The sequence below is a fragment of the Microtus oregoni genome, unplaced genomic scaffold (assembly GCF_018167655.1).
Source record: "Microtus oregoni isolate MIOR12 unplaced genomic scaffold, Mior012 000005F_ref0000423, whole genome shotgun sequence".
NCBI lineage: Eukaryota > Metazoa > Chordata > Mammalia > Rodentia > Cricetidae > Microtus > Microtus oregoni.
In genome coordinates, this window is record NW_024543064.1 from 36315548 (window position 1) to 36334073 (window position 18526).

General features: G+C 41.4%; 1 protein-coding gene across 3 annotated transcripts in view; it reads right to left on the reverse strand.

The window, feature by feature from the left end:
* Positions 1-2671: 2671 nt before the first annotated feature.
* Positions 2672-18526, reverse strand: part of Stil (STIL centriolar assembly protein) — a 51760-nt gene continuing 35905 nt past the window's right edge. For all 3 annotated transcript variants that reach the window (XM_041652100.1, XM_041652099.1, XM_041652101.1), the window contains 5 exons: positions 17053-17218; positions 14615-14843; positions 8203-8392; positions 5929-6179; positions 2672-4721 (listed from right to left, as the gene is read on the reverse strand). In XM_041652100.1, the coding sequence (XP_041508034.1) occupies positions 3935-4721; positions 5929-6179; positions 8203-8392; positions 14615-14843; positions 17053-17218 (1623 nt within the window). In that variant the 3' untranslated portion in view covers positions 2672-3934. The remainder of the gene's footprint in view (positions 4722-5928; positions 6180-8202; positions 8393-14614; positions 14844-17052; positions 17219-18526) is intronic.

Consider the following 18526-nt stretch of genomic DNA (forward strand, 5'->3'; position numbering starts at 1 on the left):
GCAGCAGCAGCAGCAAGGTTGGCCTGAACTCCCTGCAGAGCAGAAATCCCTAGGTCCCTTGATTATTCCCAGCATGGTGCTAGGCGCAAAGACCCTCCAAAGATAAGATTGTGCCCATGGCTTGTCTTTATATAGCATATCACAGACTTCATTGAAGAAATCAATGAAGGATGGAACCAGAGAGAGAAGAAATAAAGAAGGTAAACACCCAGCAGGAACCTGGGCTTCACTTGGAGGAAGTGGAACTGTCTAGTTTTCTTGGCTCTAAAACCAGCCACAGAGCTGTCTAAAAGGGCATGCTGTTTGGCCTGGAAAGACAGAGAAACGGACCTCAGATTGTGGTCACACTAGCCTTGAATGGTGCCCCCACCTGTAGCAGCCGGGAAATGCATGTGTCCGTGGAGTGGCATAGACGCTTACTCCACAAGTCAGTCTTGTGCTGGTGGAGGTCCGGGTGGGAAATCTGAAGTCACTCATCAGCAGTGACTCATCTGTGGCCTACTCCCAACCTCAGCTAAGTCCTGATGCCACTTTATCAAGGTAGGGCATGAGCTTTAGGGAACCTAAGTTAATGCCTGCCTCATCCCTCTACCCTACCTGTGGTTCTTCACTGGACAAGGGGGTCATACACCAGAGTACTCATAGCCATGAGTACACACATGCAAGATGGCTTCAGAGGACAAGAGGATCAGAGAAAGAGCTATGGAGTTTCAACAAAGGAGGGAAAGACAGTACTCCCACGTGAGGCCTCCAGCTTTCCTGTAGGATGGAGAGGATGCAAGGGGAGTACATAAGCTGGGTTTTGAAGTGTTCTCCAAAAGTGATTTGGAAGCGATGGCAGAGATAGAAATCTGGAACTGTGTGTACTGCCTTTATTCCTTTTCCGGAATGTCGGGCTTCAGTTGAGGGCCTGGGTTGGACTGCTTGATTGCTAACTTGCTCAGACCCTGAGACAGATGAAGACATGCTGTGGAGGCTGTGGCTCTGAGTTCATCTCAGTTGGTGCACCCTGCACTGTGATCCAGACCAAGTCCCTGCTGTCCTCTGGCTGTGTCCTCAGGTGTACACAATGGAGAGCAAGTGACTTTTTAGGACCCCACAACCATGACTCCCATGAATGCCTGATGTCATCCTTCCCGTTGTTTTTGATAAATACCCTTGTCCTGGCCCCAGACCTCCCATGAAGAGGCAGGACACAGCTCTCCCCAAATCCATCCTTTTCCTGGAGTTCAGCCTCTGGCCAGGAAATGGGAAAGCAGGATTTCCTCTGAGGATGCTCTCCCCTGACCCAGACGGCTCCGGTTATGGGAGATGGGGGTGTAGGGGCATCACCCAGGCACCTTTTAGTGGGGCTTTCTTTTACTTGGAAATGTGTGAGATGTGGAGCCAACATGGTGGCCTTCTTTCAGTCAGCACGCCTCCACAACTTCTTTGTTGGGAAAAGTAACTCTTTGTGTGTGTGTGTGTGTGTGTGTGTGTGTGAAGTATATTAAACATTATTTTAAAAATGAGGGAAATCTTTCCTTATCTACACCTGGGGAAACCCTCTAGGATCTTTCAGGGTGAGACTTGACACCACTTGCTCTCATAGAGAAAGCCCTTCCTCCCTCTGGACCTTCTTGGCTCTGCTCATGGATTTTTTTGTTTTGTTTGAGACAGGGTCTAAAAAGTAGCCCTGGTTGTCCCAGAATTTGCTATGTAGACCTGCTGGTCTCAAGCCCAGAGATTTACCTGCCTCTGCCTGCCAGGTGCTGGGATTCAAGGTGTGCACTACCATACCTGGCTCGTGTCTTTTTTTTTTTTTTTTGTACCAACATTTCATGCACAGTATGTCACTTAGGGCTACCCTGTCGTCTACAAAATCAGGGAACTAAAACCTCTAAGTTTCCTACCTAGTTTTGAGTTTGGGGCACAGGAACAAGAACCCAGTGGTTGCTGACTCCCAGTGCAGCCTTTCCTACTGTTGGCTCCCCACCCTAAGTCCCCTCCTCCAAAGCGGTCTGTTCACCTCTCCAATACTTTGTCATGGAGAATGTTTTCCATTCTCTTTCTTATCGATACCAAGAGTCTGGGAAAATGCCACTTTCCCAGAATACTCTGAAAACAGCCTCCCTCTGTTCTCTACCACGCTGACATTTTTCTAGCTTCTACCTGACTGCATCAGCCCCTCATCACTGAGCTCTGACAAGGCATGGTTGCCTTGTTGGTCATTAAGTCCAACATCGTGGGTCAGTACCTAGCAGGATCCACACACCTGTTGAGTTCTGAGGGGGAAAGAGTGCTGGTGTAGAGGAAGGGTAGAGGGGGCAGTTAGTTGCTGGAGGCTGTGGACGGACATGAGGCAGCTGACTTTGGCTCAGTTTTAGTTGGTACATTTTATCTTCTGTAAAGAAGCCTTAAACATGCCTGCTGTACAGGTTTTAGTGAAATACCTGGGGAAACACCTGCCTTTGCCTCCCTGAAATTAAAGGCATGGGCCACCATACCTGGCTTAATATTGTTTTTTCAAAGTGCAATACAAATGGTACCCGCATTCCCTTTTTGGGTGGAACTTGAAGGCTCAATTTAAAAAGAACATTGACAATTCTGCTACTTACTGGAAACTGCAAGTAGAACATAGAGGGAAACCTGATGTCACTTCTGTCTTAATTGTGACTTGAAACTGCAGCAATGAAGGGCGGGAAGAGGGCGCTAACTGCTCCCTGGCTCCACTAACCAGCAATAGTTCTCTATTAGTATTGTCTCAGGAAGCCACAGCTGGGTTAGAAAGACATTCAGAGAACAAAAGTCTTCCTTTAAGAGCCAAACTTTATTACAAGGCAACCTCATCATAACCTCGGCAGAAACCTTCATCTTTTAAGTGAATGAGGATATTTTTCTTTATATTTAGAAATACCAATTTAAAACAACTTGGGGGAAGCAGAAGTAAAGAATTACCGACACACTCAACACATGGATAGCTCTCAGGACATTATTCAGAGAAAGGCAGTAAATTTCAAAAGGTAAAATGCTTTATAAAAAGATATTTTAAAAGTACAGTTTTCTGTAATATTTTTTAAATGATAAAAACATTCTGATGATGGGACTATCAAGGGTAGGGATTGAGGGTTTTGGGTTACTGGAAACCATGGGATATAATTTCATGTGTATACACAAAAAATGCAAATCAATGGTACACCTCATGGACTCAAGTATAAAATTCAGTGCAAGAGACTTGGTGTGAGGTCCTGGGCTCAACCCCCAGCCTGCCTCTTCCCACCAAATAACAACCAAAGGCAATGAAAAGTTCTGTGGTTCACTCAGTATCGAGCCTAATGTCATTTCTCAGTTTTGAAACTTATTATGAGCATGTAAGAAATCTTCTTTGGGAGACACTGGGTACAATGCATACCCGAGCCAGATGCAGAAGGCAGGAGAAATCTGAAGCCAGCCTAGGCTACATACTGAGACCCTGTCTCAAAAAACCCTACAGTTGAGGATGTAGCTCGGAGGTGGGGCTCAGTACAGAGCCCATTAGTACACGGGAGGGCCTGGGGTACAGGGGGTACATTTGAACTTGATTTGCTGCAATACCTGATCTTAGGGTTATTATACTTCTGTTTAGGCTCAGTGACACAGGAGCCCAGACTTCCCACTAAGCAGCCATTTCATAACTGGGTCCTCTAAATGCTACTATAATTAGCAGCTAACAGGATACAGACTCTCACAGTTATTAGAAGCCCCACAGGTCATGGCCAGTGGTGCAAGCCTCTAATCCTACCTAGCACTTGGGAGGCAGAGGCAGGTGGATCTCTAAGTTTGAGGGCAGCCTGGGCTACACAGAGAAACCCTGTCTTGAAAAACAAACAAACAAGCAAAAGAGATCCCAAAGGTCTGGCTTTCTTAAGTGCCGTCAATACACACCTAGTCCTCACATCACAAAGGAGGGGCAGAGCTAAAATAACTTCGGTAACTGTCGGAGACGCTTCACATCTAAGAAGGTGCCCACTGAATTCATGCTATTCAGATGCTTTAAAGTCTCAGGAGGCTGCAAGTTTCCAGGAAACACTACAACGTCACTTTCATTTTCCTTCTCTGGATGTCGAGTAAACTCTGCTTTTCCGGTTCGGAGGCTCACTGCAGGATCCGGTTTAAGATGCCTTAGTGAGAAAGCAGGGTCTTCACTCAGCTGCTCTGTTGCTCTTGGCTGCACAGCCTCATTTGTGATATTTCTCAACACTGGCGTATCTGGGTGCGTGTCCTCAGAGCCACAGTCAGAACACTGAGCTATTCCACAGGCATTCTGAGCAAGTGCTTTCTGATGACCAAATTGTGCAGGTCTGCATGCAGGGTTTCCATCCAACGCATGGTCCATCTCACTATCTGTGTGGCCGGAGGACTCTTCATCCTCACTATTGTCGTTGCTTTCTAAGAGCCCATATCTCTTCATGTATTTTTTGGTTGCAAATGACATGTTGCTTGGTGAAACTAAACTAAGGCCGACCTTGTTTTTGTCTGAATTAAAATGTAGAAGGCCAAAAGATGGGTCACTGTTATTTTGGTTTGATCGCGCGAGAGACAGTTGTGACAGCTGATTTTCATTCAAGTATTTCAGAGCTATAGCATTTGCCTCCATGCTCAAATCCACACCAGTGGGGCTTAAGCCGCTCATGCCAACATTAGCAAATGACATGTAGTTTAATCCAGAGATCACCGCTTCTGGGCTGATGCATGCCAAAACACTGCAAGACACAAAAAATAAGGCAGCTTTTAACCTTATTTTAAGTAGCAAAAGTTTCATTCTGCAAAAGTAACAAAGGTTTCAACTTTAAGCTTACTAGGGCTTTTTTACTGACTACCCAGACTTAGTCCTCATGGGCAGACACGCATTCAGGGTACTCCTAACTGGGAGGTAACCCCTGTTCAGACTGAATGTAGACTACTGGCTGGCCAGTTCAGTGTTTTACACCGACAGCATGCACGGAGGATGACTATCATGAACGCATTACCAAGCCAGGTGTGGTGCTGCAGGCCTGCTATCCCAGACCTCGGGGAGCTGAGGAGGGATAATCAGTTCAAGATCAACTTGGGCTACACAAGAACCTGTCAAAAAGTATAACAAAACAAAGCAAAAACAGAAAGAAAAAAGAGAGTAAGAAAATACACCTTATTACATTATCTAATAGTTACCCACTAATGGGGTATCCATCATGCCTGTAATCAGGAAGAGGCTGAGGCAGGAGAACAATGAACCTGGGCTGCATAATGAGTTGCTCAAATAAACACAGCTGTGCATAGAAAGCATGGGAAACTTGTGAATTCCAAAGGGTATATGTAGTTTTTTTCTCATGCTTTTTTCTTAAGGATTTATTTAAATTTATTTTAAGTTGTAAGAGTGAATGGGACAAGGATAAGGCCGAGCATTCATAACTAATAAGTCTCTGTGCCGTGATTTGGGGGCTGGTTGGTGGCCGAAGAGAAAACCCGCTCATAACCTCTTTTTAACAGGTGTATACATGCTGAGGTCGTCTCTGGTAAAGCGGAATCTAGACAAAGTGTCTGATAGTTGGCTGCACACTGCCAAAGGAACGCCCATGCTTTCTACCAGCAGTGTGTATGGCTGAACGCCGGGAACTGGCACATCTCCACTACCTCCAGGGAGACTTTCAGACCGCCAATAAAACTCATTTCTCTTTTCCGGTATTCTGCTGACAACTTTATCTAGGAAAGATAGCACTAAAAGAATAAATCAATAGAGCAACCATCCTCAAGTGACTTTTCTATGTCACCTCATCCCACTAGAAGACTGGAAAATATAAAGATGATATTTGCATTCCAGTATAGCGGGCTCTCAACAAATGACAAGCCAGCAGACAGAAGGGCACGCACACGCCATCCCGGAGTACGCAAACACGCTGCCATGCATTCATCCTTTAAAACTCAAGTTACCTGGCATGGTCCACTTTCTGGGCATTTTTCTTCACTTTAGTGGGGGAATCAATTTTCACTCCCAGGCTCCTTAGCTGTTTAATAGTTGCACTGAGCACACAGTCTTTGTCTACCAGTCCTGAATTGTGCTTTTTTTTCCTTACATGGTGAGTATTTTGGGTCTTGGTGCATTCATGGTTGACAACTACTGCTTTGGTAGGTAGTTGGTCAATTTCTTGGGAGGTATTATTTAGTAGGTGGTTCACTTTACCCTGTGGGAAAAAAAAAAAAGAATAAAAATTAAAAAATTTAAAAATCACTAACAATCTTAAGGTCTTTTTAAAAATAATTTACTCCTTAATTTATATGTATGTCTGTGTGCGCGTGGGCACCTTCAAAGGTGGACTATCAGTGGGTGTGAGCCTCCTGACCTGCTGCTGGGAACCAACCTCCGGTCCTCTGAGAGAGCAAGCTTTCTCAACTGCCGGGCCCCCTCTAGCCCTCAACCTTAAGATTTTAGGATAATGCCACAAGGAAGGCTAAATATTACCTTGTCAAATTCTATAAAGTGTCTAGTATACTTGCAATTATACAAGTTTCTTTGTCTTTTCTTTCTTCCTTCCTTTTTTTTTTTTGAGACAAAATTTCAAGGCTGACCTTGAGCTGGTAGAGATCTACCCCTCTCTGCCCACGGAGTGCTGGGATTAGAGAAATGAGCCACCGCAGCAGCTGGCCTATTGTTTACTTTTAAATAGGAGCCCATCCTAATGATTTTGTCAGATTTTCAGGAAAGAGGAGATCCACTTAGAAGCCAACCGTGAAGACGGGAGTGAGGGATGAACATGAACCTATATGAAGTTCTTTACTTATTTATTTTGATTTTTTGAGACAACTACATAACTCTGGCTATCCTGGAACTCACTATATCGACCAGGCTAGCCAAAAACTCACAGAGATCCACCGGACTCTTGCCTTCCAAGTGCTGAGATTAAAGGAGTGCACCACCACACTTGGTTTGTATAAAATTCTTAAAGAATGAAATAAAAATTATTATTAACAAATAACAAGTCTAGGAGTTAACCCCTATAATCTCAGTCCTCAGGAGGCTGAGACAGGAGTCACAAGTTCAAGGTCAGCTTGCAGTACATAGTAAACCTGTCCTCTGGCCTCTAACTTTACAATAAAACAAAAAAGCAAAATAAAAAATTACTAATATACTTAAATCACGCATTTGCAAGTTGGCAATATGCTTCTTCGGGTTATAAAACAGACTTTCTTGCTGATTTGCAATCAGGCTCTTTTTCACATTCTATAAAACACCAGTGACTTAAGGTACCCTGAATTCGTGACCTTCGAGCTAGCATACAGCTTGCGCCAGTTTAGGACCCAGCGGGCAAACAACACATACTGTGTGCTGATGACCATGCAGAACTTCACTCATATGTTACCTAATCACCAGCTGCACACAGGGAAACATTCCAAGTCTTCCAGCTGGATGGAAGTGAACCTTCAGAACCCACTTACAGCCGGGTGGTGGCGGTACGCACCTTTAATCCCAGCACTCGGGACGTAGAGACAGGTGAATCTCTGTGAGTTTGAGGCCAGTCTAGTCTACAAAGTGAGTTCCAGGACAGCCAGCTGTTACACACAGAGAAACCCTGTCTCAAAAAACAAAACAAAACAAAACAAAACAAAAAGAAAGAAAGAAAAAAGAAAGAAAAGAAAGAAGAACCCACTCACCTTCTAAGTTAGCTAAAAAGATTTATTCTGTTTTGTTTTACTATACTTCTCAACCCATTATGCTTGTCACTGGTGTCCCTGTTAGAATGTCCCCTCTGCTCTCAAAGGCACAGACTACACTGCTACAATACCTACTTAGCTTAGTCTCCTTTCTTAAACTAAGCTAATTGTTTATTAATTATCTGCTTACCAGAACTGAAATTAGTTAATAGTATCATAAACATTCCACTATTTTCAAATTCCTCACAAACTTAAGTTGCTTGTCTTTTATCCCCTAGTTCCAACTATAGAAGGAATTTAGCAGAATAGTAACACTTATATTTTTTTTTTTGATTTTTAAAATAAATATTTCTTTTTTTCTGGCTAAGTACCTAATGACTACAAAGCTTACAATTAGTTACCAAATTTATGAAAAGCTGAAAAATTACATATTGTTAAATATGTCTAAAGTGATTCTATTTCAAGGTTTCAATCAATTTAAACCTAGGGAAAACTTAACGAGTATTTCCTATATCATACAACCACCTCACAAAAGATCAAATGAGCTACACTTACCAACAAGTCCTGGTAAATTTTCTGGTTATCTGGAAAGTCAGGCTCAACTCTTGGTCCTTCTGGTGATTCAGCGCTGTTACTGGCTCCCTCTGTTGGCTCAGTCTGTAAGCACATGCTCACACTCTCAGCCAGCAAAGCATTTGGGAAGAACACAGGCACATCAGGTTCTTTTCTCTGCTCTGAAGTATTGCTGGAAAGGACATGCAGGGAAGAAAGTAGTAAGACCTGAGCAGCACTTGGTTTGTATATTGAACTTGTTTGTTTGTTCGTTTGTTTGTTTTTTGAGACAGGGTTTCTCTGTGTAACCCTGGCTGTCTTGGAACTTGCACTGTACACCAGGCTGGCCTCAAACTCAGAGATCTGCCTGCCTCTGCCTCCTGAGTGCTGGGATTAAAGGTGTGCACCACCGCTCCTACCACTGTCCAGATGTATATTCAATTCTTAGCAAGGCACATAAACAACGCCTTGACAGGCTGCTCATAAACCAGACCACAGTACTGTTTTATTAAGTTACCTGTTACCAATTTATTATGTTGTCCCAATTCAGATGACTTTCATCTTTCATTGAAGGCCAGAAACAAGGTGATATTGTCTACATTTGATGCAGCAAAACCTTTTAGGATATCTAAACATTATATACATATAATTTGCTCACTTGGAACTTTAAAATAGAATTGATCCTTGCCAACTCAAGGCTCACACGCCACAATTATTAATCACATTATTTAGTTGATAGCATTTCTTCTTTATGCTTTTATTTTTTCAACTTTATTTAGAGCATTTATCACCTTCAAATTAAAAAAAAATAAAATGACTGGAAGAAGTATTATAAGCTCATTTCTTGTTAGCACACTAGCCTGTGGCTCTTTCAGAAAATAGAGAAGCAGCTAGATATGGTGGCACGGGACTGGAATCTTTTAATTATTTATGTGTTTGTATGCCTGTGTGAGTTTATATGCACCACGTACATGCAAGGGTTCAGTGAGGCCAGAGGAGGTAAAGCCCAAGGAACTGGAATTCTAGATATTGTTAGATGTCTGAGCTAGGAAAAGAACCAGGGTCTTTGCAAGTTCAGTTAGTGCTCTTAACGTCTGAGCCACCAAAGAGTCATTTTTACATTATGTGTATATGTGTGTGTTGGTCTGTGCATGTGTATATGGGCACCTGTGGAGATCAGAGCCACCACTGGATCCTCCTGGGGCTGGAGTCACACACCCTTGTGAACTGCCTGACATGGGTGCTGGGAACCCAATTCAGAGCCTCGAGAAAGCAGTAAGAATTCTTAAATTCTCAGCCATCTCTCTAACCCCCATGGGCATAGTCTTGTCCCATAGGAGACAGAAACAAGAGAAACAAGAGTTCCAGGTGGCTAACAACCATCCCAAGATAAAATCAGAGTTGTTTCTGGCAGTGCTTGCCCATTCTCGATCACGTGACCTCACTTAGGTCTTTGTTCTGGACACATCACATGCACTTTGCATTGTGCACACTCATCACACCTCGATACTCCAACAGAAGCTGTTGAAATGCTGTGGCTCAGATCCAAGATTACTGTATGTTATAAACTACGGTGTTTGTATTGTATATACAAGGTTTTGTTCCTATAGAAACATAATGGTTTAAACAAAGACTTTTCTTATTATCCTTCTTCAACGTGTAAGTATTAAATTAGTATATTTTTGGATTGTATTGTGTTGAAAGAGTTGATTTTGAAATGACCCTAAATATATTTGTCATTTTATATTATATATTTATGTGCAGCGGTGTTCTCAGCACTGACCATTAAAAATCAAAACACTCAACTCTTAAACACATTGAAGATATGTTGGGTGTGGTAGTTTATACCTTTAATCCCAGTGGATCTCTGAGCTCAAGGCCAATCTGGTCTATAAATTAAGTTCCAGGATAACCAGGGCTACACAGAGAAACCTGTCTCAAAATAAATAAATAAATTAATTAATTAATTGAAGGTTCTGTCTCCTACAGTATCAACTATTCTGCCAAGATTTAATTCTTTACATAAAACAACCACACCCATCTCATTACTATAATATTTTGTTTCTATATCACTAAATGTTTTGTATACCCTTTTAATATACATATATCCAGAGTCATGCTAAAATTTCTCAGGTGAAAGGGATCATTTGCAGGTTTAAAAAGGCCTTGCTATACATAGTGGGGTGTCTGTGACTGTGAGTTTTCCTCATCTACTCCTGTTCCCCCACACTGTGCCCCAAACATCTGACTGCAACCAATCATACTAAGTAGCTTCTTCACCTAATAACTGAACCCTCTAATGCACCCTTTAAGGTTTGTCTGTCTCTCCAAAAAACACTGCCATCCAGATGGGTGGTGGTGGTGCACACAAGGCCAGCCTGGCCTACAGAGAGTTCCAGGATAGCCAGGGCTACACAGAGGAAACCTATCTTAAAAAAAAAAAAAAACAAAACTAAACAAACACCAAAACCCAAAAACATTGCCATCCAAAAGCCAGCACTCACATCTGCCACAAGTTCAAGGGTGGCCTGGCTTATACTTTTCTTTTTAGGGCCTCCAGGGCCACACTGTTTTTATTCTAAGGAAGAAGCCATGTCTGCTATCGAATTTGTCTTATTCCAGTGTTAGCTAATGGCCATCATGATTAGACACTGTACTAGTAGTCTTGCCCACCAATTGGCCTGAGGGACCCCTAGGAGATTCCTAAAGCACATTTCTAGGTGCCCTGAATGTAGACAGCACCAGGGGGTCAGGGTGAAGAAAATCTGAAGGACAAAGCCTATTCGTGGGCTCAGGTTCTCTGTGTCCTGCAGCGTCCCACTTGCCATGAGGTGAGCAGCTGGGCCCTGCCATGTGTGTCAGAATCACCAAAGGCCCACAATGGAGCCAGCTGCAAGGACTGAAAGCTCTGAAACAGTGAGCCACATCACTTCTCCTTTAACAGTTTCTCGGTATTTACCTTCCACTAAACGCTGGCTGAAGAGCTGCAGACACGGTTCTGACCATTTTATATACATCCTCACTTAATTCTCACAATAACCTCAGAAGCACATGCCTTTACTATTCCCATCTTACAGGTGAGAAACAGTCAACTGGAGACTGTGAAAGCAGTCTATGGCCATATCGCTATGGCTCAAATTGGAAGCTCAAACCAGAGCGTGCTCATAATCAATGGGCTACACCATGTGCTCAAGAATTTAAAAAGATTTAGCTGGGTGTCTAAACTAGTAAATAAAAACAAAAGCTAAAAAAAATGACACGAAAAACTTTAAACCTTAAAAAATGTAAGATGACAACAAAAATGAAACAGATGATTCCAATGTCGGTACTTCCAAAAGCATCCAAAGCATGGCTTCATAAAATTGCTGTAAGTAGATGACGTACACCATACTTTCCATTGGGAAAGAGTGATCAATAACCAATTAAGCTGCACAGCCAACAGACTTATCTTCAGAGACTGCTCCAACACCACAAAGACTGATCTAGCAGACGTTCAAGGGGGCCCAGAGCACAGAGAGTTAAGTGCAACCAATGAATCCTCAGCAGTGAAAGCCACAGCATGAGCCGGCAGTCAGCCAGGGTGCAGAGAACACAAGTCCACTGTGCACGGAGCTGGGAATGATTTCTTTTTAGGACAGGGTCTTTCTATTTAGTTTGTGCTGGCCTATGCTTATGACTGTCTTGCCTCCTATTCTAAGTGCCACCACATCTGGCCTACAGATAGTATTGATTATAAATCAATATATTATATGCTGAAAAAAAGGGGACTAGATATCTACATCTTGTTAGGTGTTACAATCAATAAAGCTGATTAATTGTTCTGAAAAAGCAATTAGCTTCAGGCTATCAATTAAATTAGTTCCTTTTCTGAAGTTAAAAACTATCAAAGGATTGGAGATTTTCAGATTTGAAAACCTTAAATCTAAAAAGTATTCAGTATTAATTACAGAATTAAGTAAAAGAAGGGGCTGGAGAGATAGGTCAGTGGTTAAGAGCACTGGCTGCTCTTCCCTGGAAGACCTGGGTGTGGTTCCCAGCACCCACACGACAGCTCACAATCATCTGTAACTTAAATTCCAGAAGACCTGCTGATAATGCTGATAATGCTCTTGTACACTGTAAAGACTTGTCACTCATACTGGTTTAATAAAACACTGACTGGCCAATAGCAGGCAGGAAGTATAGGCGAGGCAACCAGACTAGGAGAATTCTGGGAAGAGGAAAGGAAGAGAGGTAGTCACTGGCCAGATGCAGAGGAACTGAGAGGAGAATACCTCACAAGAAAAAGTACCAAGCCGTGTAGTTAAACACAGATAAGAATTATTTATGGGTTAAGCCAGGCGTGGTGGCACACACCTTTAATCCCAGCACTCGGGAGGCAGAGGCAGACGGATCTTTGTGAGTTTGAGGCCAGTCTGGTCTACAAGAGCTAGTTCCAGGATAGGCTCCAAAGCTACAGAGAAACCCTGTCTCGAAAAACCAAAAAAGAAAAAAAAATGGGTTTATTTAAGTTGCAAGAGCTAGTTAGTAATAAGCCTGAGTAATAGGGAAACAGTTTATAATTAATATTAGCCTCTGTGTGTTTATTCAGGACTGAACAGCTGTGGGACCAGGAGGGACAGAAATGTCCGGCTACAAGGACTCGATGCCCTCTTCTAACCTCTGCAATCACATGATGCACATACATACATGCAGGTAAAACATTCACTTATAAAAATTAATTAATTAAAAAAGAGAATTAATTCAAGACAGATAATAGGTAAATCACGTTTCGTTCTTTGAGTTTCTAACATTTTTCGAAATAAAATGTATACAGACTTGGGGCTTTTTCTGTCAGAAAACATTTATTTAGAAGCTAACATGAGCTGGACATGGTAGTGTATACCTATAATCCCAGACCTCAGGAGGCTGAGACAGGAAGATCATGAGTTCAAAGCCAACTTGTGCTACATATCAAGTTCTAGGTCAGCTGGACTGACTGACTGAATGAATGGCTAACGTGGGGAGATATTATGGCAAAGACAGAGAAATAAATATGGCCCAGGAATTCAACTTTGCTGGGGAGATGTATGCAAAAGGTTTTTAAATAAACTGCTACTCATATGAACCTTTAATTTAAAACCTTTGATTTAAAACAGTGTTATAAAATAAAAACACATTTCTCTTAGCTTTTTAGAAGTACATATTCATGGATTTAACTATTACATAATCAATAGTTTAGAATACTAATTAGTATCACAAGATTTTTAACCTGAAAAAAAAATCTGCTGCTTGTCCCATACTATTTCAAAGAATACTTGCTATATTTTGCCAAATTTACTGAGTATCTAAATTACTCTAATTTAGTAGAAAATTTCATAATGGAAAAACTTCAAATATAAGTGAAAACTGTTTAACAAAACACTATATACGTTGTTTTGAAATTTACCATTTTAGCCCTTGGTGTTGGTGCATGCCTTTAATTCCAGCACTTAGGTGGCAGAGGCAGGTGAATCTCAATGAGTTCAAGGCCAGCCTGGTCTACAAAGTGAGTTCCAGGACAGCCAGGACTGTTACACAGAGAAATCCTGTTTTGAAAAATAAAACTAAACAACAACAACAACAACAAAAATTACCATCTTGTCAATTCTGTCTTGTTTCTGTATTTAGTCAGTTCATCTATTATTTTGAAGCAAACATATAAAATGATATATGTAAGTATTTAGTTGTTGCTTTCAAATGTAATTGCACTGCCACTTGGAATCCTGTATTAGAATCTCTGACGTAAAGTCTGAGTACAGAGAATGATGAAGCTTTCTTTGGATGTTGTTGATTCATTCAGATTAATATATGGGTATAGTTGAAGAAAGTTGAAAATTCTCCATTATACTGACACTTATTACATAGACATTAATGAAAATATAGTAAATATATCAATCTCTCAAAGAGGAAGAAAATGTACATATTGCTGACTAAAATAAATAATAGTGATTTCTGTATTTCAGAATTACAGAGCACATTTTAAACGTTTTCACCACAAAAAGTTTATGAGGTCATAATTTTGATTGCCAGATTTATTTATTCTATACTATGTATATAAGTGTAAAAATCACATTCTAAGGTAGGCAAAGGGTTATGGACCTTTAATTCCAGCACTCAGGAGGCAGATGTAGGCAGATCTCTGTGAGTTCTAAGCCAGTCTATACACAGTGAGGTCCAGAACAGCCAGGGTTACATAGGGACCCAGTCTCAAACAAAAAACAACCAACTCCCCCCCCCAAAAAAAAACATACACACAACCCCCAAATATAAAATATATTCAATCCTTAGCACTGCAAAAAAGAAATGTGTGTAGTGTATGAGTGTGTGTGTGTGTGTGTGTGTGTGTGTGTGTATGTGTGTATGTAGGGTGAAACAGTTAATGAAAGGCTCTTACTTAGACTCAGGAAGCAGATGATTAAACTCTTCCACAGCTACGGTGCTTTCTTCAAAACTGGGAATGTCAACTGCTTTTAATGAAGACGCGCTGCCAGGAGGACTTGCCGCTTCATTATTAATATCAACAGAAAAGTTCATGTCCTCACTAGAAATCTTGGTGTCATCTTGCTTTAGCTGTGAGTCAGGCTCCTGATCACCACCGTCTGCATTCCAAAACAAGCTAGCACCTGGAGGTTAAATGAGTTCAGATACTAGAACAAAGATTCAACTAGAAAAAAGAATAAATGTAAAAGCTTGTAAAGACTATCTACGTTACATTAACAAAATTACACTGTTTCAAATTACCTTAAAAAGTAATGCCACAAAGAGAAAGAGGCAAAGGGGCAAGAAGAGAGAAAACCAGTGGCAAAGGGAAAGGGAATATGCTGCGTCCTGCTTGCTCGAGAGCAGTCTCTGCTTCTCAAATTAAGGTACAGTGGCACGCCATAATTCAGCACTCAAGAAACTGAGGCAGGAGGATCTTGGATGGAGGACCGCCTGGGCTATGTAGCAAGTTCAAGACCAATGTGGGTTACATTAGTGGTAGTCTGTCTCAAAGTAAAATGGAAATACCTCAGGAGAAAACAGTACATATGCAAAAGAAAAGAGCTGTAAATTCATAGGTTTTCTGGGTTTGATCCTTAAGTAGAGTGTCCTAAGAAACTGTGTTAGAGGTGTACAAGGTACACACACTGGCAGGCAGGTATTTAAAGATCAAGTGCTTTTGGGATAAGGAGACAGATCAGTGTGTGAACTGCTTGCATGAGGACCTGAATTTGGATCCCGAGTACCCATGTAAATGCCACCTGTTGGCCATCAGCCTTACCTGAAACGGCAAGTTTCAGGTCTAAGAAAGACTTTGTCTCAAAAAATAAAGCAGAGAAGCAAATGAGAAGACAGACCGATGTCAACTTCTGGCATCTGTTCATGCCTACTACCTGTACACATGTGCACACATGCATATAAAACACATACATGCTTAGACAAAAACAAACACCAGTGCTTCTCTAACGCAAGGAGCCATTTGTGCATGCTTTCCGAGCCAGCCTACATACTATTCATTTATACTTTGTTACATAAACTCACTTTATTTTTGCCTGGCTTCACCTTTTCTGTGAAGTCACGGGTTTGATCTGCTAGTCATTCCTTTTCTATTACACATAAGAAAAATTAATTAGGGCTGGAAAACAGGCTCACTGGTTAAGGGCACTTGTTCTTACAGAAGACATGGGATTGGTTCCCAGCACTCATATGGTGATTCACAACCATCCTTAACTCCAGTTCCACAGGATCTAACAACCTCTCCTGGTCCCTGCCAGCATCAGACATATAGCTGATGAACATACACACATATATGCAGGTAAAAAAGTCATACACATAAGTCTAAAAAAATAGATTTAAAAAATAAGATGCTCATCTGTATACTACCTCAAATAATCTTTTGTACCATGATACATGTAACTTTTAATGCAATGGTTTCAAGAAATAAAAAAATGTAAGTTGATATGGTTTCTTTCTTCCTTTCCTTTCCTTTTATTTTTGATATAAAGTATAGAGTCCAACCTGGCCACAAACTCAAGACTCTCCAGAGCACTAGGACTATAGGCATGCACCACCACGAAAACATTTTCTACTTTGAGTGACTTTATGAGATAAATCATTAAGATCAAGGTTTAACTTTGTATTCGCATTTTTTTTTGAAAAAAAGCTGTACTAGGTCCTGCCTATTCTATACCTTTAGAGAAAGTTAAGTATACAGAAAATAAATATGCTTCTAAAGTCTCTTAGTTCAAATGACTATTAATTTGTTTTGGAACTGGGCAGTGGTTGTGCATGCCTTTAATCCCAGCACTTGGGAGGTAGAGGCAGGTGAATATCTGTGAGTTTGAGGCCAGCCTGGTATACAGAATGTTTCAAGACAGCCAGGGATACACAAAGAAATCCTGTTTTGAAAAAACCAAAACCAAACCAAACCAAAAAAACTGCAATACAGTAAATATAGAAGTTTATAAGACAGAAAACACTACACTTTCTCCCCTTTGGTATATGTGAGTGTGTACATGTGTGTATGCAGGTGTGAACACATATGTACAAATACATATGGATAGCAGAGGTCCCTGTCAGGTTCCTTCTCCACTACTCTTCACCCTGTATTTTGAGAACTGAACCTACAGTTCACAGGCTGGGCAAGATTCGCCAGCCAGAGAGCCCCAGGGGTCCTCCTGTCTCAGTCTTACCAGAACTAGGATTACAGATGTAATTACTGCATCTGGCTTTTTACATGGGGGCTGAACTCAGATCCTTATGTTGTACGGCAGGCAAGGTACTAAGCATCTCCTCATCCTCTCCTCCATGCCTTTCCAGGCACTTGTGAGAAGCATTAAAAACTAAAGTTACCTGTGCTCACAGCGATGCTTACACTTTTTCTCATGTGCAAGCCAGGCGAAGACTGTGCCTCCATGGAAACCAGCTCCACTTGTCTTGCCGCTTTCACAGTGTCTTCCATAGTGGTGGTCTTAGGGGAGCCAGAATTTAGAGACTGGGCTTCTAATAAGCGCTGAATCTGTATCAATTAAAAACACGCATTAAACAAACAACGAAGCAATCAACAAAGCTGGTGGAAGAGTTTAGTAACAAATTTCAAATACTCTAGTTATTAGAGATGATTTTTAACTTACATTTTCTTTTTTTTTCTTTTTTTTTATTTATTTACTTAACTTTATTATGTTTGTTGGTGTGAAGGTGTCAGATCTCATGGAACTGCATTTTCAGACAGTTGTGAGCTGCCATGTGGGTGCTGGGAATCGAACCCGGGTCCTCTGGAAGAGCAGTCAGTGCTCTTAACCGCTGAGCCATCTCTCCAGCCCCTTAACTTACATTTTCTAACAATACAATTAAATCATACCACAAGACTTACTCAGTGCAGAAAGCCATTATCCTTAGTTACTAAGACCCACTTTCATTAATATAAACTTAAAAGTGAAACATACAGGTGGTTAGATTAGTATTCATAAATTGACACATACAGAAAAGTCTGAATGGCTTCAAATCATACTTTTTATTCAAACACTTCAAATCAGTGTACTTTATTCCTACTTCACTATACATCAAATAAGAATGGAGATGGAGGCACACCCTGAGCTTCATGCACCAAATACTGAGCATATTTCACAAGATGCTTTCTATGAAGTTTAGTCAAAAGTTCTCATGCTTGGCCACATTGAAACAAAATAGCAACCAACAAGAGCTAACGCTGACTGGTTCTTTCTTGTCTGCAAGACACTTGCACCACAAGTTATTTTAGCTGTGTACATGTTTTGTCTCCACCACCTACATGCCTGGTGTCCATGGAGACCAGAAGAGAGCATTGGATTTCCTGAGGCTTCAGTTACAAGCAGTTAACATGGTTGTGAGCCATCCTCTGGCTACTAGGAATTGAACGTGGGTCCTTTAGAAGAGCAGCAAGGGCTCTTAACCACAGAGTCATCTCTCTAGCCCTATGCCACAGAATTTATGTGAATTTTACCATTCCATGAAGTGTATACGGCTGTGGAACAATGGTTTTACCCTGTAAGGATTTGTTTCGTGTACTTGTTTAATAAAATGCTGATTGGCCAGTAGCCAGGCAGGAAGTAGAGGCAGGCGACCAAGCAGGAAGTAGAGGCGGGGTAATGAGAACAGGAGAATTCTGGGAAGAGGAAAGAGTCAGTCCACAGTCATCACAGAGTAAGCAAGATGAGAATGCCTCACTGATGAAAAAGGTACCAAGCCACGTGGCTAACACAGACAAGAATTTTGGACTAAGATAAGTTACTAGAGTTAAGAATACTGAGCTAATAGGCCAATCAGTTTATATTTAGTATAGGCCTCT